The sequence below is a fragment of the Lagenorhynchus albirostris genome, chromosome 6 (assembly GCF_949774975.1).
Source record: "Lagenorhynchus albirostris chromosome 6, mLagAlb1.1, whole genome shotgun sequence".
In the NCBI taxonomy this organism is placed as follows: Eukaryota; Metazoa; Chordata; class Mammalia; order Artiodactyla; family Delphinidae; genus Lagenorhynchus; species Lagenorhynchus albirostris.
Genome location: NC_083100.1, coordinates 64,764,566 through 64,792,089, shown reverse-complemented (window position 1 = coordinate 64,792,089; position 27,524 = coordinate 64,764,566). Strand labels below are relative to the sequence as shown.

At 35.6% G+C, this 27,524-nt stretch overlaps 1 protein-coding gene across 4 annotated transcripts in view; it reads left to right on the top strand.

Annotated features, from left to right (window-relative positions):
- The window catches only part of XIRP2 (xin actin binding repeat containing 2), a 72,377-nt gene that overhangs the window by 17,120 nt on the left and 27,733 nt on the right, over positions 1-27,524 (top strand). For 3 of the 4 annotated variants that reach the window (XR_009541168.1, XM_060152726.1, XM_060152725.1), the window contains exons 2-3: positions 5,521-5,681; positions 10,275-10,412. Coding sequence is in view for 3 of the 4 variants with exons in the window: in XM_060152726.1 (XP_060008709.1) it covers positions 5,625-5,681; positions 10,275-10,412 (195 nt within the window). In the remaining variant the exon portion in view is untranslated. Of the gene's footprint in view, positions 1-5,520; positions 5,682-10,274; positions 10,413-27,524 lie in introns of those variants that run through there. The other variant, XM_060152727.1, reaches the window with a different exon arrangement.

Here is a 27,524-nt window from a genome sequence, read left to right as displayed (position 1 = left end):
TATATTTAGATTTGATAGAATTTAGCTCGTCATTCTCCCAATTTAGTTCTCAATCAATTTTCTGAGTTCAAAGCAGTTGACTTCTTTATAATGCATCCAGATTATAATAGCAAGGCTATTGATATGTCACCAAAAGTACGCTTGCCTCCTTGAAGCTGGCATCTATATTTGCCTCAGCTTTGTGGGCTTCCATGTGACACCCCAGCTCATTCTCTGCCTGGCTTTTAGTTTGGACTAAATAAAGGCTTCTCGAATTGATTTTAGAAAATTTCCAAGAAAAAAATCATTAAATTCTCATTTTTCTGCTCGAGAGTTCAAATTACTATTGAACCTTACAATTTCTTTTGAGTCATACTTATACATCGGATTAGTTATCCAGGACTATTTGTTTATTGTATATATTTTATTGCACAGGCAATGAGTCAGTTAACAACGAAAAAGGCATCTTTTTGTTGTTTGAATTTTCCTTCATCTGTTTCCTTGAGCAAGTGATTGTTTGGGTTTGTCTTTTGGTTTCTGGACTCTTGTACTTCTTGAGATGTAGCATAGAATTGTACTTAAGTCACAGAACCTGGAGCCAGACTGTCTAGCTCCCCTTCCAGCTCTGAAACTCACCAGCCACATGATCTTGAGCAAGTTTTACAATCTTTTCTATGTCTCTGTTTCCTTATCTGTAAAATGGAGATTAAAAATAAATATAGTCTCTACCTCATAGGGTGGTTGAGACCATTAAAAAGACTAACTAGTCTGACACATAGAATGCACTTTATACATATTTGCTATTATTTTTTTACTTGTGAATCATTCTTTTAAGTCCTTTATCTGTCTTTTCAATAACATTAGTTTTTTTTTCCAACCAATATTCTTTACAGAAAATTAACACTTCAACCTATTTATTATAATTGTCCCTTTTCCATTTTCCTTTTGCCGTATAAATTTTTTGAAAGATTTTTTCACTTTGAATTTTCATGCTTTGAAAGTCCAACTAAAATCATTTTATGAATTACTTATATCTCTCTAAGAATTGTTCATCATTTTAAAAAGGATTTAAGTCCTTATCTAATACTCCATGTGTAATATGCAGTGTGGTGAGGAATTCTGAATGTTTTCCTCAAAATCATTACCTACTTTTCCCAACATGATTTGTTGGTAATTCTGCTGTTTCCTCCCACTTCTGCATTGTTCCCTCTTCCACATAGTCACATGGCCAACTCCTTTGTGTTGCAGTGCAAATGTTCCACTTCTCAGGATGCCTTCCAGACACCTAGCTCACTGATACACCCAGGTGGATTAGGTTCTCCCCTCGTAGGCTCCCAACTCACCTGGTGCAAAACCATAAACTCCTTGGGCTGTAATTGCCTGTTTCTCTTGCCAACTAGACTGAAATCTCTGGAGCATAGTGAATGTGTCTTATGCTTATTGTAGATAATCAATATTTATTTAATAATAATGAATAAGTATATTAAAATAAACCTTATTAATTATATAATTCAAATAATTTATTTTTGAAGTTTCATATGGCAAAGATGGAAGAAAGTTAAAGTCATCCACAGCGATTACAGTCCCATAAAATTCTTCTTCTTGTTACAGATGCTCTTTATATGTTTCTGTACTATGCTAGTCAGCATGTAGAGTCACATCGTTGTTACAACTTCATAGTGGGGCAGCATCTTCTATCTACAGAATAGCTCTCTATTTCATTTAACATATTTTGTCTTTAATGCTACTTTGCATGAAAGGAATATAGTCATGATAACTTCTCTTCATTTATTTTTGCCTCCCAATTTCTTGACCAATATTTCTTTTTAAATTTTGTGTCTTGCAGGTGGCATATGGTTGGATTTATTTGTCTTTGTCTTTTAGGGTGAAGTTTGACCCGTGTTTATTTACATTTGGTTTTACACTATTAATTTGATTTTCTTTGTTAAGGCTCTTTCTTTTTTGGCTGACTTTTGTTAAATGGACTGTGTTTGGCTTTTTGTTGACTTCTCACATGAGTAACAACTTGAATTCACATAGAGTAGTCCTCAAAACTAAAATTTCAGTAACAAGTAATCAGTTCTCTAACTGCTTTTCGTGTTCAATGTTATAAAGAAGATACCTCAGGATTTCTGAATTTTTTTTCTTCATCACAGAAACTCTTCATGTGTCTGGGTAATTGTAGAACTTTTCTTTTTCCTTGATTCTGAAATGTTTTACTAGGATCTGCTGATATATTGGTGTTCTAAAATTAATTTTATTCCTATATTATGGTAAATACTTTAAATCTATGCCCAAATTTTATCTTCAGCAAAAATTTCTTCTATTGTATTTCATTTGTTCTGCCCGCTCTCCCTCCCTCCCACGGAAATGCTGTTATCTTCTAGTTTGAATTTTGCTGTCTGTTCTCTATCTTTATCATCTTCTTTCACATTGTTGTTAGTATGTTATTGGTTGTTCTCTTCTGCAGCATATATTACTCTATTAACTACCTTCAATGTGTATTTTAATTCTTCTAAGAAACCTTCAATACCCTTAGTTCTCTTCTCACCTTTGATAACTTTCCTTTCTTCTGATTTCACCACGGTTAGGAAATCAGACACACCTCTGCTTACACCTGTACTGTAAGTCAGACAGAGCAAGTATCAGCTTCACAACTCAGATATTAGCAAGTGTTCTCTTAGTGAAATAAAGAGGTCAAAGTACTTTTTACTTTATTCTATAGACTTATTTATTGATGACAGTAGCATCATTATTTTCAGTCAATTATTTGCTTTTTAAAATTTTTTATATAAATTTTAAATGTTACTTTCCATTTACAGTTATTACAAAATATTGGCTATATTCCCCATGTTATACAATGCATCGTTGACTCTGTCTTACACCCAACTTGTTCTTCTGTGTTACCTTTCTCTTTAAAGTTACCCTAAACATTAAACACTGTTTGCAATCTCAGTTGCATCCAAGTCTTCTGAAATAGCACATTGTGAGGTCAGGCGACCAATGTTCCTATCTTCTTCCCCACACATCCCTAAGTCCCTAAGTAAGGGACTGTCTTATCAACGCTACAAATTTACATCAGGTGTCATCAGCATCAAGATAGGAACAGATAGGTGCACTGCCTTATAGTATACTAGTCAGGAAACATCACCTTGTTTTTCAGATGAGGAAATTGAAAGACACTGACTTAGGAGGTTAAGAACCAACATGGACACAGTTTGTTAGCTGAAGGTTGGTTTTCTATTCCACGACCCTACCTGCGTAGGCAAAGTTACTGATAGGAAAGAGAGAAGGAGAGAGAGTGAGAAAAAGAGAGACAAAGAGAGAGAGAGATTAAAATGTAATGTTTTTTCTGTGATCAGAATAAAAGGCTACAAGGCAATGGAATCCAAATCTCTTAATACTCAGGCAACTGATTTCCTGACAATTAATCTTAGGCATTTCCCAGTAGGATGAAAATGATAAAAATCATTTGGAAATATTTCGAAAGTAAATACTCACTGTAAATTTTTGCAAAACTAAACTGCTGACTTTCTGTTAAGATTAATAAAATAATAACATCTTTAATTAATAATGTGCAAAATGAAATTTATATCTTAATGTGGAAAAACTTCAGTGGTTCATGTTCAATAAAATTTATATAGTGACCATTTACAACAAAGTAAGAAGAGTACAGCTGAACATAAACGGAATTCATCTGTGCAAATAGATAATCCAGAGAGGAAAATAAATATATATTTTCTTCAGCATGTGAAAGACTTCCAGTAGTTGGTGGGAATCTCTTTTTATCAGGACCAACTGGAGGAGTGTACCTTTGTGTAGATATGAGATTTTGGAAGACAGCTGAATTTTAAAAACTAACTGACATTTATTGTGAACATATCAGTTTCTACAATCACAGTATTCATATGATACAATGTCTTATTCCTTTATATTTTTTTCCTTTAATACTGTGTGAAATAAAATATAAAAAATAAATATTAAAATTTTAAAAATATATTTACAAATTTTATTAAAATAAATGAAAATTTTAACTGAATAAGAAGTCCTTAAGAAAAAGCAAATACTCAGGGAGTCAAAAAACAAATGATTTTTCATTTTTCCTGGGTCACAGTAGTTGTTCTCAACTGCTGTTGTGTACAGAAATCTTGGAGAAGCTAATAGAAAGAACAAACAATGTAATAAGATGGTTCAATGTGGGGACGGGGTAAGAAGGTAGGGAGAACAGGGCAGGGAAGGAACAGCTTGGTGGTGGTCTGTTACCTGGGGTTGTCTGGGACTTGGTTCATTGTAATTAAATCAAACCGATTCAAATAACAAAGTATACCAAAGACCGCTAACCCTGTGAGTACAAAAGACTACCAGCCCTAAGGTGAAAGGCAGGGGGTGTATGAATGAGTGATAAACATATCAGAACTCACACATACACAGATATACACAGACACACCATATACTGGTTGGTTCCAGAAGGAGCCCTTGAAATGACTTTGTAATTACAATTCTTTAAGAGTGAATAGTAAACCAACAAGCAGAGTCATAACAGCAAAGAGCACTGGATAAAATAAGAAAAACTAGTTTTGGAACCAACTCTGGCACCTATATCTAAATAACCATCACATTAACCAGGGAGAATCCTTAGGTTTCTTTCACATAAGGAAGTATTTAGACATGTTTCCTTATGCCTAAAAGGAGTTGGTTAGACTAGGTGAGACTGTATCAGCTCTAAGACATTTCTGTTTCTAACAACTGTTATTCTGTGATCACGCAATCAGTCTTTTGCTCTGTTTGCAAGTATGTAATTCCTAATACCCTGTATTTTTGTCAGGTAGATGGCTTACATGGGAAAATATAAGATGCTCTGGAACAACTGACAAAGCTTTTTTTTAATGGGACTATTATTTCTTTCTTATGTTACACATGCCTCTATGGAATAAAAGGAAAAAAAATCCACAGTCTGTAATTCTCATAGCATTCACATATTTTAGATTTATCTCCTTGAGGGTTGAAGGGTAGGGAGAGAAGCAAAGAGCAATTTTTAGACTTGCCAAAGATTTAGTCAGACCACCAAATCTGACACTTACTAATTGTGTGATCATGGGAAAGTTTTTTAACTACTCTGACTCTCCATTTTCTTTATCTAAAAATTTTAGAAAATAATAGAACCTACCTCATGAGGATGTTAGAGAAGTAAATGAGATAATGCTTTTATAGCATTTAGCATAACTCCAACACAATGCTTCAGGAAATGTTCATTAACATTATGTATCTCTTAATAAATACCTATTGTTCATCAGAATAATTGCAGGAGTAGGAGCGGGGACAATATTTTAATTTGTTGTTTGCATAAGCATATGCTTCTGTGTAGGCATTTTGTAGCTTTGCTTGAAAGCTTGAAAAAAAGAGGGTGACCATGAAACTTGGAAAATACCATGGAATGTTACAGTCTGTTTTCTGAGACCAGATGTTTTAAGTGCCTTCACTGTTCCTAAGATGATGCTATTTTCTTTTCAAAACCTGAAACGATGCTACATTTGTTTTCAGTGACTACTGGCCCTAGTAAGCCAGCGAGTGGATTTGCAGAAGACAGTGCTGCGCAGAGAGAGGGTGCGTCAGACCTCCAGGAGGTGGTGTCCTTGAAGGAGCGGATGGCGAGGTACCAGGCAGCTGTTTCCAAGGGTGACTGCCGCAGCTTCTCCACCAACGTAAGCTGCTTCTAGTGCTTCTGCATTAGGCAGGCTGCTTGTCTGCCTTTCATATGCCTCCTTTACATTGCAATATAAGAATACTACTGGACAATGGGATAAAGTAGAAAAAACACAGAAATAGTGTGTATCAAATCCAGAGTATCTGAAATTAAGCTTCAGCTCTGCCACTTATTAGTTGTGTGAACTTGAGCTACTATCTTAACCCTTCTCTGAACTTCAGTTTCCTTAACTGAAAAATGGGAAAAAAACATCTACTGCAGAGCGTCTCCGTGAAGAGTAAAAGAGATCATTTACGTGTAAGCCATAAGGCACTGTATAAATGTGTTACTACTGCCATAATTATCATTTAACCTATAGCTATTCTCCTTGGGAAGGTTGGGAATTAATTTCAGATCTTAATAATGTGGATCTGCATGCTGTCCTCCTTGGTCTCATGTATAGTTCATTTAAATTCACTGGCAGTATAATTTCTTTTGCTGTTCTCGTTTCTCTGTATGCCCTAAATCCATTAGAAGTAGCTTAATCAACATAGAAATGAGGGAGATTAGCAATGTAGAGAGTCTGCTAAACCAGTTATGATTACAGGAAACAGCAGGATTCAGTAAGACCACCAGTTTTTAGAGCGAATGCATAATAAAGTCATATTCAAAAGAATTTGTTGGGTTCCATATTCTGTGGCCTTCAATCCACAGGATTTGATAAGTCATTTTATCAGTAGCAGCTTTATAGCTTAATGGAATATAAGGATATTCTTTTATAATTATAATCTTCAAATTAGCAAAGTTGTTCATTTAACCAAAAGAGAAAGAGAGAGAGAGAATAGCCAAGAAGCCTGGCATTCTAAAATAGCTACTCTGAACATTTTTCTTTACAAATCATTCAGAGACAAGAATGACTGTGCCAAACTCATTAACAATGTTGCAATTCTAGATGACATTTGAGTTTTTACATAGTTATTGAAATACATTTCAGGCGCACCATAGATTTTTGAATGAATGTACAGAAATGACATAAGTTAACTTCATCACTTCCAAAACAAATAGTATCCCTCCAGCGCCTCCTGCCAGTCTTCTTACATAGCACCCCCTGCTGGATCATTAAGGAACTTTACTACCAATTAGCATTCTAAATTGGAAACATGAATCTTGGTGAAACAAGCTGACTTTGAAAATACCTAGTTAAAGACTGGTTGTTTAGTAAGCAATCTTTTATCTAGGAAGACTTTTATCTTGCTAAACACTAGGAGAATATACCATAAAACAAATTTGTATAAGGCATGATTCGTATTTATTGTGTACTAAAAGGAGAATATTTAAATTGGGCACATAAGGAAACTAAATTATCTCACTATTTAATATAAAAATTTAAAATTTTAATGCTATTCTGAAGAAATTCTACATATAAGGAATTTAATAATCCTTCTCTTTCCTGCGCATTTACAGACAAAACAAATTGAGGGGCAGTGATTTATGGTAGATATGCAATTAGACAGGGACAAAGCCAGACTAGATTCCAGTCTCTTGACTCTAGTACTCTTTCAACTATATTCAACTGCCTCCTCTTATATAAGAAAGCATCTTTGGTCCAAAAAAAGTGCCCTACTGTTTGGTTTGGCCCTAAGCTAATAAATATTTTGAGAAAAATGATCACACATATTGTCTCAGAGAAATCCTGATAAATATCTAAAGTAAAGCAAAATAACTGCCTTATTTGGTCAGTTGCATCAAATGTTTGTTCAATCAAAAAATCATGGAAATTGCTTACAACCAAATTTCTGTCTATACAAATAAACCAAATATTTTATGTGCAAAATTTGGAAGTCACTGATTTGGCCCCAAACTGAATCCATTATATTTCAGTCATATTGAAGTAGTCACTCTTTGTCCTAGATCAGTTTCTCTTTGTCCTAGACTCAGGCAGATGGCATTTTGTTGAACCTAAACGAAAAGGCCTGCCTGTGAAAAGGCATCGGTCCTCAGAAGCCCCCTAGAGGAGAAAGGAGAAGTAACATTTGTTAGGCAACAAAATAACAGGTTCTGTACTGTGCAGTTTTATTTCCTTTATCTTTTTTAACACTTGCAAGAAATCTGTGAGAAATGTATTGCTATTCCCAGTTTATAGGAAAGAAAACTGAGGTTCAGGAACTCTAGCCCAAGGTTTTAAGTGTCACAACTGGGATTAGAATTACTGTCTGTCCAACTCCCCAGATTGTTATTTCTATTATGCCCTACAAACCAAGAACAGTTCTTTGTAAAGGAAATTGCTGACTCTGTATGGAATATACTTACCTAGGTTTCAGTGTTATGTATTTAAGTTAACTTATTATTAAAATAAAATTAGGTAGGTTCTGTATTAAGTATTTAAATTAACCCGTTAATAGAATAATTATCGGCATATCCATTAAATTCCAAATCTTGTTTCTGTGTCCAAGAATAAGAAACATAGAATAAGGATAAACATTTTTTAAAAGGTTCGACACAAAGCAATCTAAGTTATGTGGTCATTTACAATTACATAGATTAGTTGGAGTGTTAGCACATGGTGGTAAACAAGGCAAAGTGATCTCAGTCTGAGCAAAGAAACATCACTCCAGCTCATGGCCATAGGCTTCTCCTTGAGTAAGTCCGGCCATCTTACATATGTAAACTTTCCAAGCTGAGCTGAACAAGAAGACCTCATCGCCACTACTAAATAAACTATAGCTCAAAGGACTTTCTCCCTTAGGCTGGAGAGAAGCATCAGGAAGGCTGGGGTCATGGTTGTACTACTAGTAAAAATAATCAACTGTATGCATTTTTGCCTGTGTAACATGATCTGATTCCAAAGCACAGTGCTAAAGTAAATGAATGGATATATCTGTTTTTTAATTCATTTAGTAGATAAGAGGCAACCTGATCAGTATAGGAACTGATATTTTTGTGTAAACGCACACACTAGTAAAGTATCCACTCGTTAGCATAATTAATGAGGCTTACCAGATTAATTTGCACATCATTTGGACACTGTGTATAGTTGGAAAAAGTAAGTTTCTTCTTAACAAAATTTGCCTTAATTTCTGTAATTTAATATTTATATATTATCTGCATATGATCAATTGAAGAAGGCCATTTATGTAAATTAAATGGCAGAGGGGGTAAAAGAAATATTGTAGCCTTAATTCACCCTTCCCTTTCTTTATCTTAAATTTCAAAAGAGATGCCATAATTTCTAATGACTTTAACATGTATCAAGTGACAGTAATTGACCAGGATTTACATGTGAAGTTTGTTGCAGAATTTGATAGAATGTATCCCTTCTTTCCATAGAGTCAATGTGCATATTCTTAAATATTTGGCAGTCCCTGTAACTAGGGAAAGGTTATGAACTTGATAAAGCAATCACTCGAGTATTTGCTAGTAATTCGGATAATCCTGAATATTAATTTCACCTTCAGTATTTTGGAGTATGGAAAACCCCAATTTAGTAACTGTATTTTTAGTATTTGTTTGAGGAACTACATATTTGGGTGAAGATTGCAGGATCTCAAGAGTCCACAGTCCAAGGTATGGGAACCTCAGCTCAGAGGCATTCAGTTACTCTCAGGTCTCAAGGCTTCCAGGGTTATGTCAGGACTAGGCCAGACCTCAGGAGATCTCCTGTGCAAGAAGTGTCACTGAGTCTCCTCCCAGTTTCAGGTGGACCTGGATGTATCTTAGAGGAAAGTGGGCTGGCCTGGGGCCTGTTTGCTTGACAGTTGTCATCCCATCTGGGCTTGAGTGCCCGCTAGGCTGGGGCATGTGCTGAATCATCAAAACCAAAGCCTTCGAATTACTGCACTTCCCACAGGGGCATAATATCTGACAAGACTCCTCAGTTATTCAGGTTGTTCTAAATGACACCTACTGGAATAGGCTTTCTCATCTGTAAAATACCAATGATAGACCTGAATCCTTCTAAACTTAGACATCCCCACCATAAATGACCGTATCTCACAGAACATGGAGAAGCATCAAGTGACAAAATATATGTAAATACACAGAAAATCACTCAGCACTGCGTATTAAGTAGTTGTTATTTTTACTAATATTAATGTATATTAATAAAAATATGCTCCCCAAAATAGCTTCAAAGCTATTTTGTTCATCCTTAATGATTTAAATACATTTTGGAATAAGTCAAATGTTTTTTAATATCCTTATTAATGTATTACCTATATAGACATTTGGAATTTTAATGACAACTTTATTGTGGATTAAAATTGAATCAATTATTCTAATTTCTGCTAGTCTGTGTATTATGAGAGAAATCCATTCTAACAGACCTAATCTCCAGACATAAAAATCTATCTGAGATAAGGAAACTTAACTCAATATTTTAAAGATCCTTCTGACTTTATATCAAAAGACTGATACAGGAAAAAACAACATGGAGAAATTATTTTTATTAAGGTTTTCTGTAATAAGATCCTCCTGAAATAATTGTGTATGTTAATATCTTTTTAATATACCACTCAATAATTATCAACCATTTTTTAAAAAAATAGCTTGAGAATCCCATCCTGAGAAGATGTAAAGCTGAAATTTCCTTTTTCTTTCCTTTTTCTTGTCTTAGATGCTGGAAGAATCAGAAATGTGCACAGTGCCTGGCGGTTTGGCCAGAGTGAAGAAACAATTTGAGAAGGACAGAATTGCTTCTTCCTGTAATACCTTTACTCAGTACCAATACCAGCACCAGGACAGATCTGAGCAGGTAGTACTACTATTGGTAAAGGATAAATCATGTCTGGTTGAAATGCTTTCATTTCAGTGCTAATATAAAACACACATCCCTGCCCTCTTTGGTGGTATATTTATTTTCATTACTCATTAACAAGAATTGTAATTTTAAAATGTTTTAGAAAAATCACGGTTAATTCATATCAATGTATTGATTTATTTATTTGGAGCATTTTGCCATGTTTCTAGGGAATCATACTGGAATATTTTTTCTCTTGGCTTCTAATGTCTCAAACAAAAATGAAAATTAAATAGCCTAGGTTAGTCAACAGGTAAATAGAAGTGTTGAGCACAATATTTACATTGAGCCTCTGCCTTTAGGTTATAATTCATGATAAACTATCTGTTATTTGTTTGCATAGATTAAATATGAAGCATTATTCAGCTGCGTATTGTGATGAGTTTTCTGCTTTCTTTAAAAATCACCAAAAATTGAGTAGTGGAAACCAGATGTTATATAAAACTGCATAATACAACTTCTAAATGCTATCTTACATAAAAGATTCTTTCCCATTTCATTACTCCATTGTCATATATTACCGAATATTGTCATGGGTGATGATTTTTGAATGTGAAAATCTAAGTAATAAAACTCATTAGAGTAAGCCTGGCACTTTGGAAAATAGTAATTGCACTGTAAACAGCTGGACTTAGGCCCAGGTTTTCCAGGAGGAAGAAAGTAACTGGGGTATTTCTGAAATGCTGTAGTCAGAGATAAACGTGGGGGTTGTTTCTGTTTTTTGGTTTTGTTTGTTTGCTTGTTTTTTCAGAGAACTCCCTAGGGTATTTAGAGTTGCCTAACTTGTGGCTATTAAGGCAGTTGGGTTTGTAAGGTTGCGTCAGGGGCAGTATATCAGATAGATTGATTAAAAGTCTGGTATGTGGAATATTATTTGTTTTCTTTTTCTGGCTTTGTTTGAAAAGTAAACAAGAAAAAAAATGTGCAATGTAAGTTGCTCACAATAAGTTTACGGTAAGATTTCTTTTAATTTTGCCTAAAGGAAATGTAATATAAATAAATTAAGATTGGATATACTTGTAACCTAATGTATAGCTCTTGCAACATAGGATTCTAAGTGAATCAAGTATATGTGTTTACTTGAAACTGATCAACCACATGCTATATAGTCATCATTAATAATTTAAATAAATCCTACATAGAAGATAGGTAAAGTATTTCCATATCCTTTATTTTGCAGGAAAGCGGTGTGATAGAGTGTAAGGGCTATGGGACTTGTAGATCTGAGTTCACACACCACCTCTGACATTTATCAGCTGAGTCCCATAGACCCAGTGCCATCTTCATTGTGGGCAGTTAAACAGGGCTCCATACTTAGAGGGGCCTTGCACTTAGTTTCATGCTCTGCTGTCATCTTGAAATTCTTAAGATTTTTGAATAATGGACCGTACATTTTCATTTTGCACTGGGTGTGGCAAATTATGTAGCCAGTACTACATAGTCCAAATTCATAAGCCCCTCAAAGTCTCAGTTTCTGTTGAGTTATGATGGGGAAACTGATGAGTGTTTTGTCTATCTCATGAGGTGATTGTGGCAGTCAAAGATGACAAAGAGCAGTTTCCATGAAAGCATTTCATCATCTGTGAAACTTGGTATCAGTTAGGATGCTTTATATTGCAAAAGACCAAAAAGTCAACCACAAGAGTCTTAAACCAAAAGGAACATTACAGATTCATAAAAGTGCAGTCTTGTGGAAGGAAGGCTTGATGTAAGTTCCAGGGGTGTACTAGAGCAACTGGCTTGTACCAACTCTTTGATTATTAAATTTTCAGGAATTTTGCAAACCAGATAATATTGTGTTCATAGCTTGAAATCAGCCATGTTGAGAATATTTATACCAAGGGAATTGTCAAATGCAAAAAATCAGGGATGTCCCTTCCCTTCCCTTCCCTTCTTCCTTCCTTCCCTCTTTCCTTCTTTTCTTTGAGAACCCATTGTGAAGCATATATTACCTTACCATTGATGTAATTAAGGACTCACAGTATGTCTCTAGCGTAGTAGCTAAGAGCACTGGGATGGAGCATGATCACCTGGGTCCAAATCCCTGCTCCTTCATTTATTTATTTATTTATTTAATTTATTTTATGTATTTATTTTTGGTTGCACTGGGTCTTCGTTGCTGCAGCGGGCTTTCTCTAGTTGCAGCAAGCAGGGGCTACTCTTCGTTGCAGTGTGCGGGCTTCTCATTCTCTTGTTGCGGAGCACGGGCTCTAGGCACGTGGGCTTCAGTAGTTGTAGCACAAGAGCTCAGTAGTTGTGGCTCGCGGGCTCTAGAGCACAGGCTCAGCAGTTGTGGCGCATGGGCTTAGCTGCTCCCCAGCATGAGGGATCTTCCCAGACCAGGGCTCGAACCCGTGTCCCCTGCATTGGTAGGCAGATTCTTAACCACTGTGCCACCAGGGAAGCCCTCCTTCATTTATTAGCTGAATGACATTAGGCAAGTTTCTTAACTTCTCTGTGTCTCAATTTCCTCAATTATAAAGTCAAGATTGTAGTAGTACCCACCTCATAGGTTTGTTAAGAGGATTAATTAAGCTGTTTTTGTAAAGTGCTTAAGACTGTGCCTGGCCCTTTATAAGCACTTCACAAGTGTTTGTTTAAAAAACTGAGTATCTCCTTGATCATATTTCTTCTTTTTTACCTCTCAGCCTCACTTCCTCTGAGCTGGCCCCATTCTCTCCCAGGTTTTCCCCAGAAAGGAGTAAAAACAATGCAGAGAAAGAGTGAGAATCCTTTTCCCAGAAGCCCCAGGGAAAGAAACCTTACAGGATCTAATTGGTTCTAAGTGGAATACACATGCTCCCCCTAGAACTAAATTGCTGTAGCTAGAGGTTGCTGATTGGCTGAGGCCTCTGTACCTGTTTACCTACGTGGAAGATCTCAGCATACCCTTATGAACAAAGAATAAATGAATGCTGGGTAAAAACAAAAACAACCAAACCAGCAAATATATATATATATCTCTCCACTATAAGCTCCTTGCAAATATAGTTTATTATTATAAGCTGTAGTTCCTTCTCTGTGACCATGACATACTAAAGTGTGTGAGAGTAATAAAAAAACATGTGCTAAAAATCTGAATATCTGCCTGACTCTGGGCCTGTAGGGACCTCTCTGAACTTCAGTTTCATTATCTACGTTTAGATACACTAATAATACCCCATAATTCCATGAGGAATAACTAAATCTAAGTCACAGTGCAATGCAATATAAATAAAATATAAAGGGAATATATGGAAGGATAAACGAGTAAATACCATTTATTGAACTGTATGCAGAAGTCTGTAGGAAAATGAAAGAAAAAAGTCATCTGTATCATAGAAAATCAAATGACTAACTTATACTCCTTAATGGAAATTTGAGATACATATCAGATTTGGTTATAGAGAGGAAAACATAGAAAAATCATGTCTTAGATATTCACTTAAACTTTTAAAGCTATCTGAATGCATTCTAAAAATCACTTCTTTTATCAGCAGGGATTGAGAACAAAACATTTACTGGTAGACAGACAGTTAACTGTCTTACCCAAGTTATTGTCGGCTCTGAGGGTGTTTTCAGTCTTTATTGAAAGTACTTGAGATTTAGCTCTCTGCTAAGTCTGCCACTGGTCAGAAAAATATTTATTTTGCTGACATATAAAAATTAATATTAGCTTGGAAATCAAGTTTAATTAGAGTTAAAAGAAAGAACATTTGTTTTGGATTTCTGACAATATTTAATATCACAATTAGTAATAATTTCATAAGGTGTAATAATTCAGTCCAGTCTGCCTCTTTCCTTCCTAATGTATTGAAGTGAGCTATTTCAGGGTAATTAGCTATTTGGAAACAGTTTGTCTGGGAGATCAGCAATGGGACTAAACAATTTTGGAAAATTAAGCTATCTCTGAGGTTAAAGGTCCCTCTGTTTTTTTATTGATTATTTCATACCTATTGAAAAAGAGGTTCTGAAATAGGGGGGAAAAAAGGAGGTACAAGATATAGGAACATTCGTTTATGCCAGACATTTTAAACTTGGAATGATGTCCTATTTATGTGTTCTAAACTTATGCTTTATGGTTCTGCCTGTTTAACAGTTACCAGCATCACTGCTAGCCTTGTGGAGTATCCTTATGTAAATTAGAAAAAGGAGCTACTCTCAACAGTCAGGGCCCCTGGGTGAAGGATGTTTGGGGTGAGGGTTCAGCTTCTTAGAAGAATGTGTTGGAGAAAACTTTACTCGGTGGCTCTGGTAGTTACTACTACTCATTTTTAATATCACCCATTTAGATTCTGTTTTTCAAAACAGCCATTACTGATTCCTGTAGGTATGAATGAAATCCAACCCTCCTTAAGGGATTATGAGCCATTCGGCATGTGTCCTGTTGATATTTAGGTTAGAAATATCACATTAGCATTGTTTCTGACTTTGTCTTAGGATTGATTTCTCAGAATTCTATGCCAGTGAAAATCAGTAGCTTCTTAATGCTAGAATGGAAAGGACCATTTAAGAGAGATATTTTTAATCCACTCAGTACAGCAGGCTCCATTTGGGAAAAAAAAAAAATAACCCATCCCCTCATCCTTAAAAGTGTGTCTTGAAGTATGCTGGAGCAGATGTTGTTGGTATGAAATGGCCATTGTCTCTTTTCAGAGTTGATTTTCACTCACCCTTTCCATGGTTTCTGGGTTGTTGGTTTTTTTTAAAGATTTTCTTCCTCTCTTTCTTCTTTTTTAACAGCTTTATTGAGATAATTTGCATACCATAGAACTCACCCATTTTAAGTGTACAATTCAATGTCTGTTTAATATATTCACAAAGTTGTACAGTGTCACCACAATCTAATTTTAGAACATTTCCATTCCTCCAAAAAACAAACCTTGGACCCAGTAGCAGTCTTAAGACGTTCCTTCTTTGTGCCATAGTCTCACATTCAGGGTTTGATTTTCATTCTCTCATGCTTATTTCCTCTTCGTTTTCTTTCTCTTTTATTTACACAGTACTGAGTAGCTCCTTGCGTATTAATTGTGAAGTCCTACAAGCATCTTCTTTTCTGGAGTTGTTTTTTTTGTTTGTTTTGTTTTGTTTTCATTTTAAGTGGCTTAAGTAGGGAAGAGCAGATGGGGCTCCAAAAGTCTGGTAAGTAATCAGTGCGATACAGTGCTTAGGTAATTGCTTTCATGTGAAAATGGCTGCACTGAATCTATGTCAAGAGTCTAAAGTATTCCTGACCTTCACTCCCTGCCGCCAAGTCTGATGGGGACCAGTAGGGAGCTGCAAGACAGTATGTATCTTTCCACATACATCTGCTGTTGCAAAACTCCTCATGTAAACATTAGCACTCTGTAGGATTATGTAGATTTGGAACAACCTCTGGACAATTTTAGGCTGATAGAAAATATTTTTGACAGGTTGTGACAGATATAATCTGACATCTGTGTGTTTTAGACTCTTTAAAGGTGACCCGTAATTATCTTCTAGCAAACTAAACGTATTTTTATCAGCTAAATGTCCACATTGCAAAGCATTTCTCACGTAAATGTTTTAAACCTACCTTTAGCTTTCTGCCCCATGCACGATTTTTCAAGGGCCTAGATTGCTATTAACAACCCCAATCTAACCTAGATCTCTATCAGCACACAAGGTTGTGACCCAAAGTGTGTCTTGAAAAGTTTTTTAGTTGTGCACACGGTTTTAAAATGACTATTGTAACTAAAGTAACCCCACTCAAAATGAGGCAGTTTACCCTCATGGTTAGGCCTATTGGCTCCAGAGTCATACAGCCCAGGTTAGAATTCCCTGAGTTAACCACGTAACCTATTCTGTGAAATGAGGATGAAGTAACAGGTGTGTTAAGAATAAAATGAGACAGTTCATGTAAAATTCTTACTAGAATGCCTAGCAGATATTAAATGTTCAGTAAACACCAGCTATTATCATTAGTAGTGTTGCCACTAAAGCATAATCCAGTGGTAATTATTTTCAAAGTAGAATGCGATTCATAAACATTTTATGTATAGGTAAGATGACAAAGAAGGATGGCATTGTTCTGTGCCTCACACCTTAACTGTTTTCTCAGTTTTTTAGCCTGGGGAGACAGAATCGTTTCCTAGAAGCTCATTAGGTAATTAAAGATTAGTTTATAATTAACATCCCTGTACATGCTTTGCAACTGGTGACCTCCTGCTACCCAGTCTCCATCTGTCTCCTCCCTTCCTACCCGTGTCCACCTTCCTATAGCTCTGTAGGTCTTGGTGGAATCCCACATTTTTTCCTACAGAAGGTGAATGGAAAAGAGTTATATTTGGTAAAAAAAATGTCCTTGCTCAAGATGCAAAGCCAATTAACTGCATTTAGTACTGCTTTTCCCAACTATGAGGAAAGCAAAAACACAAACTAAACTCTGTGAAAATGTGTATTTCTCAGGATGAAAGGCTTTTTCTACCAGCCCCAACAAACCACTAATTCTTCTCCTGCTTCCAAAAAGCCCATATGTGCCTGGTTTGTCTAGAAATGGGGCTTCCAGTACTTATGGAGCACCTATTACGTGCTTCTACCCCAGGCCTCCCTGGGTTGGGGTACAGGAATGTAGTAGGAGTGGGTTTCAATAAGTCCTCTGTCTGCTGGTTTCTACATCACTCTGGACCTGAAGCAAGACCTCTTCAGAGCTCCTGACATGTCTCCTCCTACCTTTTCTCTGACTGGATAAGGATTTAGAATTGACATGAAATCTCAGTGGGAGCTCTTGTCCTCTAAGTCTCCTAGGCTCTCAGTAAGGTGGTCCTCAACTCTGGCCATGCACTGGAACTCCTAGGGCAGCCCAGGTAATTCTGGTTTAATTGTCCTGGCATGGGGTCAGGGATCAGGGAATTTTATAGCCCTCCAGGGGATTCTAATGTGCAGCAATGAGCATGGCAGTTCAAGGTTGAGCCAGGATTTGATATCCCAGAGATGACCACTCCCCTCTTAGTTTCTCATCTGAGGCTTCTCCACTGCCCACCTCATTCTTCACTCTGATACCAAGGCCCTTCTATTTCTATTGAGATTTCTCTTGAGATGCCTACTGCAAAGAATAGAACAGGGGCTGCTGAGAACAGAGAAATCAAGGGCTTAAAAGAATCATGGTGAATATAATAAATGCCAGTCAGCCAAACGACCAATTTACTGGTACCTCCAAGCCCAGTTAACTCCCATGTTAATGGCAGACTGTATTAAAATTGTGAGGATTTTTTTTGCATATATACAAAGATATTCAAATATTTTTTAAAAGCTAGATAATGGAGTGATATAAGTGAACTAAAGAAATACATATCAAAGCATTTAAAATAAACCAATTAGAATAAAAATAAACTAAAAATAATGAATTTATTAGCTTAAGCTACACTGATATGCCAATAATTAATTAAAACGGAGATTTAACTCATTAATATTGCCATCTTTCATTAAAAAACTTTAATTTCATAGGATTATACAATCTGGTTACCTAATGTCTCTTGAGTTTGTACCTTTGATATTTCTATAAAAATAATATTAATTTCTGAAAGACATAAGATGATTATAAAGTGATAAACCTTATTAAATCATATAGTAACATGGTCATAGACATTTGGCTCCTTTCACAGGTAAACTAATATGTGGACTCCCCCTGGGATACAAGGTGTGCCTATAAAGCACTATAAGACTATCTTATATGATCTACTGGCATTAATCACATTACTTTAGAGCCACACACTATAACTCTCAACTTCTACTGTCCCCAGATGAAGTTGATGGTAATTGCTAACTGTCTACTGAGGTGTGAACATAAAGTCTCAGTCATGGTTCCTTTGCAACTTCCAATTTCAGCTTCTTTTGCAGAATCTGTTGGTAGATGCTAGTGCACAGAGGGATTCACACCTCCCTCCCCTGGGACAGCACTGCAGGCCATTCCAGTGCATCATTATAAAGGGAAACACATTCCAACCCCGCACTGTGAAGATACCCGCAAAGCATTTGCCTGGGTCTTGTGTGGAAACTCTATCTTCTTGATGAAACAGTGTAGTCCATCCAATGTGTGCATTCTGCCTGGGTTCCTTTACTGTGCTGAAAATGAGCAAACAAACTAATCTGCCTGGTGGCTTGGAGGGGTTTAGAAACATTACCAGAGGAAGGGGGGCCCCCAGTACAGTTTCTCAGGCAGTCAGGGCCTCAGTGAATGGTACAAATACTCATAAGTAAAACTGAGTTGCAAGATTCAATGCTTTCAAAAAACCTTGAATTGGTTGCTTTTCTATGATTCATCTTATTCTCCAAAATAAAAGTTGTAGTAGTAACATTTACCCAATTATTGGAGTATTACTATCAAAGTTTCTCTTTCTCTTAATGGTACTTTTAATGGTGAGTTTTCTGTTTCTGAAACCTATTTGTTCTTATAGAATCCATTTTCAGTTTCATTTACAGAAGAAAAGTATACTTACAGATATACCCTTCACTCCTTTAAAGTGAAAGGAATTGGGATTGCTTTAGGAGAAAAGGAGTGGTATTGTTCTTATCACAGGGCCTATGGTTATTGAGAGAGTGTCACCTAGACCCTTTCCTCAAAGACACAAAGTGAGAGCACAGAGTTTCATGTTCTTAGAGGTTCAGCAGGTGATCTGAAAAAGTTTTTGATGTTGATAAAGATGTAAAGCACAGATGTTTTGACATAATCAAATTTTATGTCTTCTTTTATGGGAGGGAGTGGATATTTAGGGAAAGTTGGAATAGAAAAAAAATACATTTGTATAGCCCCTTCTTCAATCTGGTCTCCTATTAGTTCAGAATTGTAACTGTGCTCTTTGTATAATTACGCTTAATAGAATTCTCAAGTATATAGACAATATCTTATAATATACTAATTAAATTTACTTTCTTTTTAAATTTTATAATAGAATGGCAAGACATAGAATTTTAAGTTCTGAGATTTTGCTAGTTTGTGAGGAGCAAGGAAAATTATAACAACAAAAGAAACCCTTAAGATTACTCAATCATTTTGTTTGCAGAACTTAGTAAAATCTGCAAAATGTTTTTTCCACATGATTACTTTTATAAAACGGGTGTTTTCTGTAAGCACTTGACATAAGAGGATATTATTAGCTCTTTCTGCTGCTTCTGGGTCTCATATTTCTCAGAATAAACCTGTCTTCATGGATCTCTGAAAATGACTGGATTGAGTCAAGCTTGTCTATTCTTTTGGATGTTCGTTTATTTATTAGTTTGCATAATTACAGATGAATTATCATGCTAAAAAAACCTGGAAGAACACAAGGCCCGAGAAAAGGAAGAGGCTTTAAGAGATTCTGTCCTTAGCACCATGCCCTTACAGAGATATGTTTAAGAAATTCTTCATTTTTTCCAGCTTCTTTGCAAATCTCAACATCACAGAACCCAGAGTAAGATTACATCTCCTTCTAACAGCCTTTTCTTGTCCTTGTTCTTTATCCCTATCTATCCTGAGTGATCTACCCAGCATGGTCCAAGAAACAGCTTTTTAGGAGACTACTTCATTTCTAACCCCATCAGGAGGACAGGGCACATCATATACCAGCCACTACATGGACCCCAATAGGGGGAGCCAAGTGCTCAATTCATCTTCCTTATCCTTGGGTAAATACCAGGGTCTTCTAGAGACATCATCCTGCTATGGCATTTGAAATTCCTCCCTTGGATCCTGCAATTCATCATATTGCATAGTGTATAGAACTGTTTGGGGAGGTTTAGGGTGCTTCGATGAAGTCAGTACTTTAGGCTGGGGTTCAGTTTGTGAGCCTTTTATCAGAAGCATTTTGTATCATTATTCTAAAAAATATCAACAAATTCCCCCCAATCATATTTTCTGTGTTTTGTTTTTCTTTTAGAGGATCAAAAAAAAGTTTTCCTTTTTTTCCTCAGTTCCTTTTCTTCCCTGTCTTTATTTTTTCCAGGCGTTTCGTTACTAGAGAGGGGATTATGATAATGAGAAAGTGTACCATCAAGTCTGGGTACTGAAAATAGAGAAAGAAAAGCAATAATTTGTGGGGAGGAGGGAGTGTGAAAAAAAATACTGATGAGAGAATTATAGATACTTACATACAGAGCTACTTTTTCTGTATCAGAATCAGATGCAAATATGTTGATTTCCTCCTGTAAAAATAGTGGTGAGACAGACAATATCATGTCACACAAAATACAGGTTAAATTACTTAAATATAATGATCATAGGCTCTGTGTTTGGCACCTATGCTCAGTATTATTTCTCTTCTTATAATTTTGAGATACGTGATCAAGTATTTATCTTTGACTGTTTCATAGACCACTATACTTGAAATAAGCTTTAAAGACTATCACTCCTTAGCAAAGCCTGTTTGAATCTCATCCGCTCTGATGCATCCTTATAGAACCAACTTGATCTTCAGTCATGAGTCTTCAGCAAGTGGGTGGGTGCCCTGGAACTGATAAGTGTAACTGGGAGAAAATCCAGTACAGATCAAAGGGTATGTCCTTAAATTTCATTTCATCTGATTTGTTTCTACAAATCTATAGGAGTTAAATGGCTCAATTTTTATAAGCTGGAGATGTATATTTTTAGGCAAAATGAAACTATTTAAGCATCTACTTAAAGCAAATCGTTCTTTATCCTTTTTTGTAAGAACCTTGTTTCCATTTTGAGACCCTTCTAACCTCTGACATTGATTTTTATATTTCTTGAAACCTTTGCACTTGATGACCGATATTATACTGATAGAAAAGATGGTTCACTGAATCAACAACCCTAAAAGAAATAAAGCAAATTGTGTGGTTACCTGATATACTGGTGAAAAGCATATTAGTAAAAGACTCAGTGATTTTTTTCAAAAAAATTAATATACAATAAAAATTACAGCACATGATTATTAATTTTTAGATTCTTTGAAGGCATTTCAGTGCAGTTCTTCAGCATACTTAGCTAGTTGAGAATAACTCTCCTTTCTTGTCCCTACTTTAAATGCACTTTAGGTACATCACAAGTGCATGTTGAGCACATCACTTATTGCTTTAAGGTGTTAAAAGCATTGACTCAAAGCAACTGGTTGACTGAATTCTTGTTCATCTCTATATTCATGGTATATGTTTGGAATTTTCAAATCTTGCACAGCATTTTCCCTTCAACTCCTTTTACTGGTTAAGTCCATGGGTAATCAACATGTAGAATTTAAAAATGGTAAAATTCTTAAGAAATTAGATGTTATAAAGTGTGAAGGGCATTGTATATTTCCTGATACATAACAGCACTCAATCAATGGTAGCTCCTTCTATCTATCTCCTTCAATGCTTCCCTACTCTCTACCCCAGCAGATTACAAATGAGGATTCTAAGTGAGACTGAAATTAGCTGTGATTTACTTACCTGATTTCTCACTTGAATTGATGACAAACTCCAGCCCATAACCCAACGTTCCTGTCTCTACTTCAATCTCTTTCCATTCCCTGTTTTACTAGTAGATACATTCACCAGTGAAATTGCAACTAATTACCCTTTTATTTTTCCTGATTTTTCCTCATTATGAAGAAAACCCAAATGATCAGAGTAATTAATTTGTAGTCATAATTAATAATTATCCTGAAATGCTTTGTTTGCATGGATTATCTTGGAATGCTTACATCAGAGCCAAATCTGTTTTATGGTGCTTTTTCCTTCCTCTTGGATTTTATATAAGGATTTAAAATGTATTCCTCCCAGTGACCAAGACTGATGACCATAAAGGCTCAGAGGGACAGTGAATGAAGGAGGCAGGTTTGTATAACAGGAACTCTTCATGACCCTATTAGCAGGCAAACTGTACTGTCTCAGTCTTCCTAAAGGAAGTTGTAATGTCACATGGAGCATATATTGCCAAGAAATAAGCCCAAATCAATTTCATCATAGGACATTTCTAGAAAACATAGTTTTCTACTATGTTATCTGTTGTCAAAAATGAGTGGCATTCCTTTTCTTGTGTTTTTAACTGGTTTCTGTTTGGTTAATAAGACCTCCGTGTTGGCAAATAATACTTTCTTAGGAAAGGTAATGTGCACTTTTCATTCTTTTGGACATCTGAACCTCCTGTACTTGGGGACTCCACCACCCCATCAGGCAAAACCAGCCTCCACTAGAAGAAGCTGCAAATATCATACACTCACTCTCCTGGCCCTGCTGGTATCTAGGACCCAAGCTTGTGAACTAGACTGCACCAATCAGACACCTCCAACTCAGTCTTTGCATTAAGAAGTAATGAAATGGCATGAGAAGCAGGGACTATGAAGAATCAGTTTTGGTGATGGCTGGTGGCGGAGATTAGCTACATCAATTTTCAAGAAAGAACCATTCTAGAAGCAATATCTGTTATATAGTATCAATGGCTTTGGCAATGAGTGTGTCCAATGTCAGCAGCAAGGGTGCCTTCTCCAGAAGGTTCTGCAGCATTTTTCGGCAGTGTTCCTGGCTACAAAACCTCCAACTCTTATTCTGTGAGAATAAGTATATTTCTGGAGTCTTACTCCTGGAGATTCTGTGGAATACACTTCTGCTATGAAATGTCTCTTTAACAAAGTACCTGTCCTATTTAAATCAGTTAGACTCTGATGCTTGACACTGGGAGCTGCGACTGATAAAACTATATATAAATTACAAATCTTAACATTCTTATTTTATCGTCTAGATGAGAGGCACACAACAGGACCTTTTAGGAAAGAGTTAAGTGTGAGAAGAATTGTATAATAGTAGATTAAATCACTGTGAACTGACTCTCCACTGGGCGCCAGTTCATGAACAATGAACCAAAGAAAAACTGGATAGGTGATCAGAAAGCCACTCTCTGGCCATGCCTCTATAGAAATGTCCATGTCCTAGGGGCCAGAATGACTTAGAAGAGTTATAATATGCATAGGCACCTTTTTGCTTCTCTTTGAAAAATCCCCCAAATCCACTACTTCTCTGGTTGAAAAAAATGTACATATTGAAATTTGTTTTTTCTTTCGTTTCTGGGCTTAATTCTACAATGAAAAAATTCATGGCAAAATGTATTGACATAACCACAGACAATCTACTTTCCTTCAATCTTTTTTTTTTTTGCCTTGTTTACTATGTATCCCAAGTTACTAGGAAAATAGCTGATGCAGAGTAAGTGTGCAATGAATATGTTAAGCAAAGATAGCAAATACTAATGTAGCACTTATGAGCCAGGTTTTCACATATGTTAACTGACTTTCTCCTCACAATAACCTTCTGAGATAGGCATTATTTTTAGCTGCCCGCCCCCTACTTTTTTTTGACAAGAAATGAACTCATGAAAGATCTAAGTAACATGCCCAAGAAAGTGAGCAAATGTGATCCTAACTCAGGAAGGCTGACTCCAGAGTCTGTGCCTTATTTTTTTTTTTATTCAGCTAATAGTCATTAACCACTCACCATATGTCAAGCACAAAAGATTCAATGATGAGTATGATATTATTTTGCCCTCAAGACGCTCACTCTATCAGAGAGAAACACATATAACAAATAATTACAAGTGCAATATGGTAGATTCTGTCATGGAAAATATAAATGAGGTTTGTTGGGACACAAGGAGGTTGTGATAAACTTTACTCTGGATGAAGGATGGTCAAGGAGGGGAATCTGAGGGTGGAGGATGCTTCAGCTGAGACTTAAAGTCATTTTTTATAAATACAGAATTACATTCTAAGTGAAAGGAACAACTTATGCAAAAGGTAAAATAGTATATTTGTGAAGATAATGAGGCACAATTGAGTCATGAAGCTGGAGATGTAGCCAAAGGCTGGATAAGAGAAAAACTTATATGCTATAATAAAGATTTTTTACTTTATTCTAAGGCAATCAAAAACCATTGAAGAAACAAACAGGGGAGTAAGATGAATAGATATGCATTTAAGAAACATTTTTTCTAGTTGTATAGGATGGATATAAATGGTGTTGAGGTTAGACTGAAGAAGATAAGTTAGGAGACTACTGAAATAGCAGATTAAATACATGAGGACTTAAACGGGTCAGAAGTTCTAGGGTAAAGAGGGCATTGACTCAAAAGATAATTAAAGATAGAATTGGAAGAGCTTATAAATCAATTGGATATTGGTGAAGAGGGGTAATAATAAAAAGGTAGAATTCTTCTCTTTCTCTCTTTTGGTTTGCATTAATTAATGTAAGATATATGTTACCCCTGGTTTTCTTTTTCTTTAAAATGTTTTCATTCTTTTTGCAAGCTTTTTTTTGGTAATTTCACTGCTCCTTGAGACTAAGTTTTAGCCTCTTTTATTGTACTTTTATGTTTATTTATATCCAAGTGCCTTTTTTGTTTTAAGATGCCTTACGTCTATGTTAGATTGAAATCCTGTATACATGTATGTGTGTGTGTGTGCGTGTATGTGTGTGTATAAAAAACATACATCTACATAAAACTTCTAGAAGGTGTCCTTTACTGAAAATTGAATGTTTTTATGTATCCTGTTCTTTTTAGTTTGTCACATAAGTATTGTTGTTTATATTACTAATATGTTTGATGGCCCAGTTGAGAGTACATCTTTTACATGTTCTTTTAATGAATCTTCAGCATTTTTGGACGCTGGGATATGGCTCTGTAAATAACACTTTGGGGAAAGTAGAGGACAAAGTTTTAGTAGTGAAAGCTGGCATTACTTATTCATAAACCTCCCTCTTTGAAGTCAAATATTCCTACTTTCAAATTAATTATTTTTATTAAAAAATTATAAGTTTTGCTCTTTATAGCTAAATATGACCAAAGCATAATTGTTTTGAGCCCAGAAAGAGCTGAAAATAATTGAATGATAGTGCTTCTCTCAGAGATTTATAAAACAAACCTGCATAATTCATGCATGTGTATATATTACAGATCTTGTCTCGAGAATTTCAAGCTAAGTGAGCCATTTTTATTCCGTTAGATATGTATGTACAGTTTTTTAAATTAATTAATTAATTAATTTAGCTGCACCGGGTCTTTGCTGTGGCGTGTAGGATCTTTTCAGCTGTGGAATGCAGGCTCTTAGTTGCAGCATGTGGGATCTAGTTCCAGGGATCTAACCCAGGCACTGGGAGCGCAGAGTCTTAACCGCTGGACCACCAGGGAAATCCTGTACATATTTTTATATATTGCACAGATATAGAGATAGATGAATAGACAGATGATTGATATGTAGATAGGTTGGTAGATAAAACTTTTACTAAAACAGTACTGACAACGCCTAGCAAAATGCTATAGAGATAGTTGGTGCTCAGTAGCTATTGGCTGAATAAATAAAGGTATAAGTGAAGCTATACACAATCACTCACATTTAGGGATGCAGTGATTTCAAAGGAAAAAGTTACTATCTTAATTTTTTTTCTGAATGTTTTGCATCATCAGTCTCTTAGGATCCAACAGTCCAACTAGGACACACTCATAGCTTCAGGGAGCATTACTACTGAACCAAGTAAAATTGTAGTCTTCACTTCCAAATATATTGAGTTATATGAAGAATCACGACTTACATTTGCCTTGATTCTTCTTTTCCCTTGATATTAAAAATAAGGATAAAGTATTGTCTTTTCCTGTCATCATAAATACCTCAACTTAATTTTTTGATGTCATAGTAATTCTGCTCAACACATTTCTACTGCTATTTCTTGGCAATACATCAGATTCACAAACTCAGCGAATAATAACAATCCACTAAAAAAAGAACATACAGACTAGTTTGGGTTTTTTTAGCACCATGAAGATCTTTTTATAAAAAGACCAACTGAAAATAAATTTTCCTATTTTTCAATGTTCTTTACCTTTTTGTATGTGTTTGTTACCTTTGTGTATTTTTTGGTTTCTTGGTACAGGCTTCTCCTCCCTCTAATGATGTCAGCTGCTCTTCACAGCACTGCCCATATTCTTCCATAAATGTTCTGATCACTTGCAATGTTATCAAGAGAACTCTTCTTCATATACTTTGTCAGTGATGGACATGTTATTGTTATATGCATCAGCTTCAGTAACTCCACCTACCAATCATAAAATGTTCAGTGTCAAAGATTGTCAGCCAAAATACAAAAAAATAAAATCATAGGATTATGTGGGGAAAAAATAGAATTTTAATTTTTAAATTAGATTTTTATAAAATCATAAAATTTTCACACTCCTGAGAAAAAAGTGACTATTTGCTCATGATATTACTATTGACTATTTGCTCATAATATTACTATTCACTCCTTGATATTCTGGGGGGCATCTACTCTCTACCAGGAAGCTAAACATTGGGATTTGAGGATGCATGAATTCAGTTAAAGGAAAGGGTCGTATTATCAAATAATGAATGTGAAATGGATAGGTAGATAATAGAGGTGTGTACTGACCATACAGGAATACAATAAAAGAAGCAGTAATAGGGAACTCTGTATAGAAAAGTCAGGAAAGGTTTCAAATAGAAAATAATTTTGAGCCAAGACTCAGAAGTGTATAGTGAATGAGGAAAAACCCTAACCTGAAGCTCCAATGCTAGGGACGTCAAATTTTATACTGTAAAGTTTTAAAGTAAATTTTTAAAACGTAAAGAGAAAATTCAGGGCAAAAAGAAAACATGTTTGAATTCAAACATATCAAAATCTAGACAAACACAATATATCAACCACAAATTTTTATGCTCATCACTTAAAAGAAAGAACTGATTATTCTTTCAAACCTTGAATCAATTGACATCTTTGCTAACATAAATAGCACATTTTTGGTATTGTTTCTGTCAGTTTGACAACGATGCATATAACATTAATACATCATAACCCTTCCTAGTTTTATTAAGAATGAGGTTAGTGATGGGTAAAATTGCTGAATTACTGGTATTGAGCATGAGCTGTTTTTTCCACTCTAGTGAGGCAGTAATCATCTACTCTTCTGCCAGTCTTTCATCACACTTTTTTCTACTGGGTATACTTCTAAGAGTCACAATAATAATGAGTCACCATAAAAAGTCTGTCCTTTTCTTTCCTTACTCATTACGCTAGCATGAGTTTGCATTTTTATTAGAGGAAATGTACAATGTCTTTTCCTGTAACGATAATAACAGTGGCAAGTTGGGT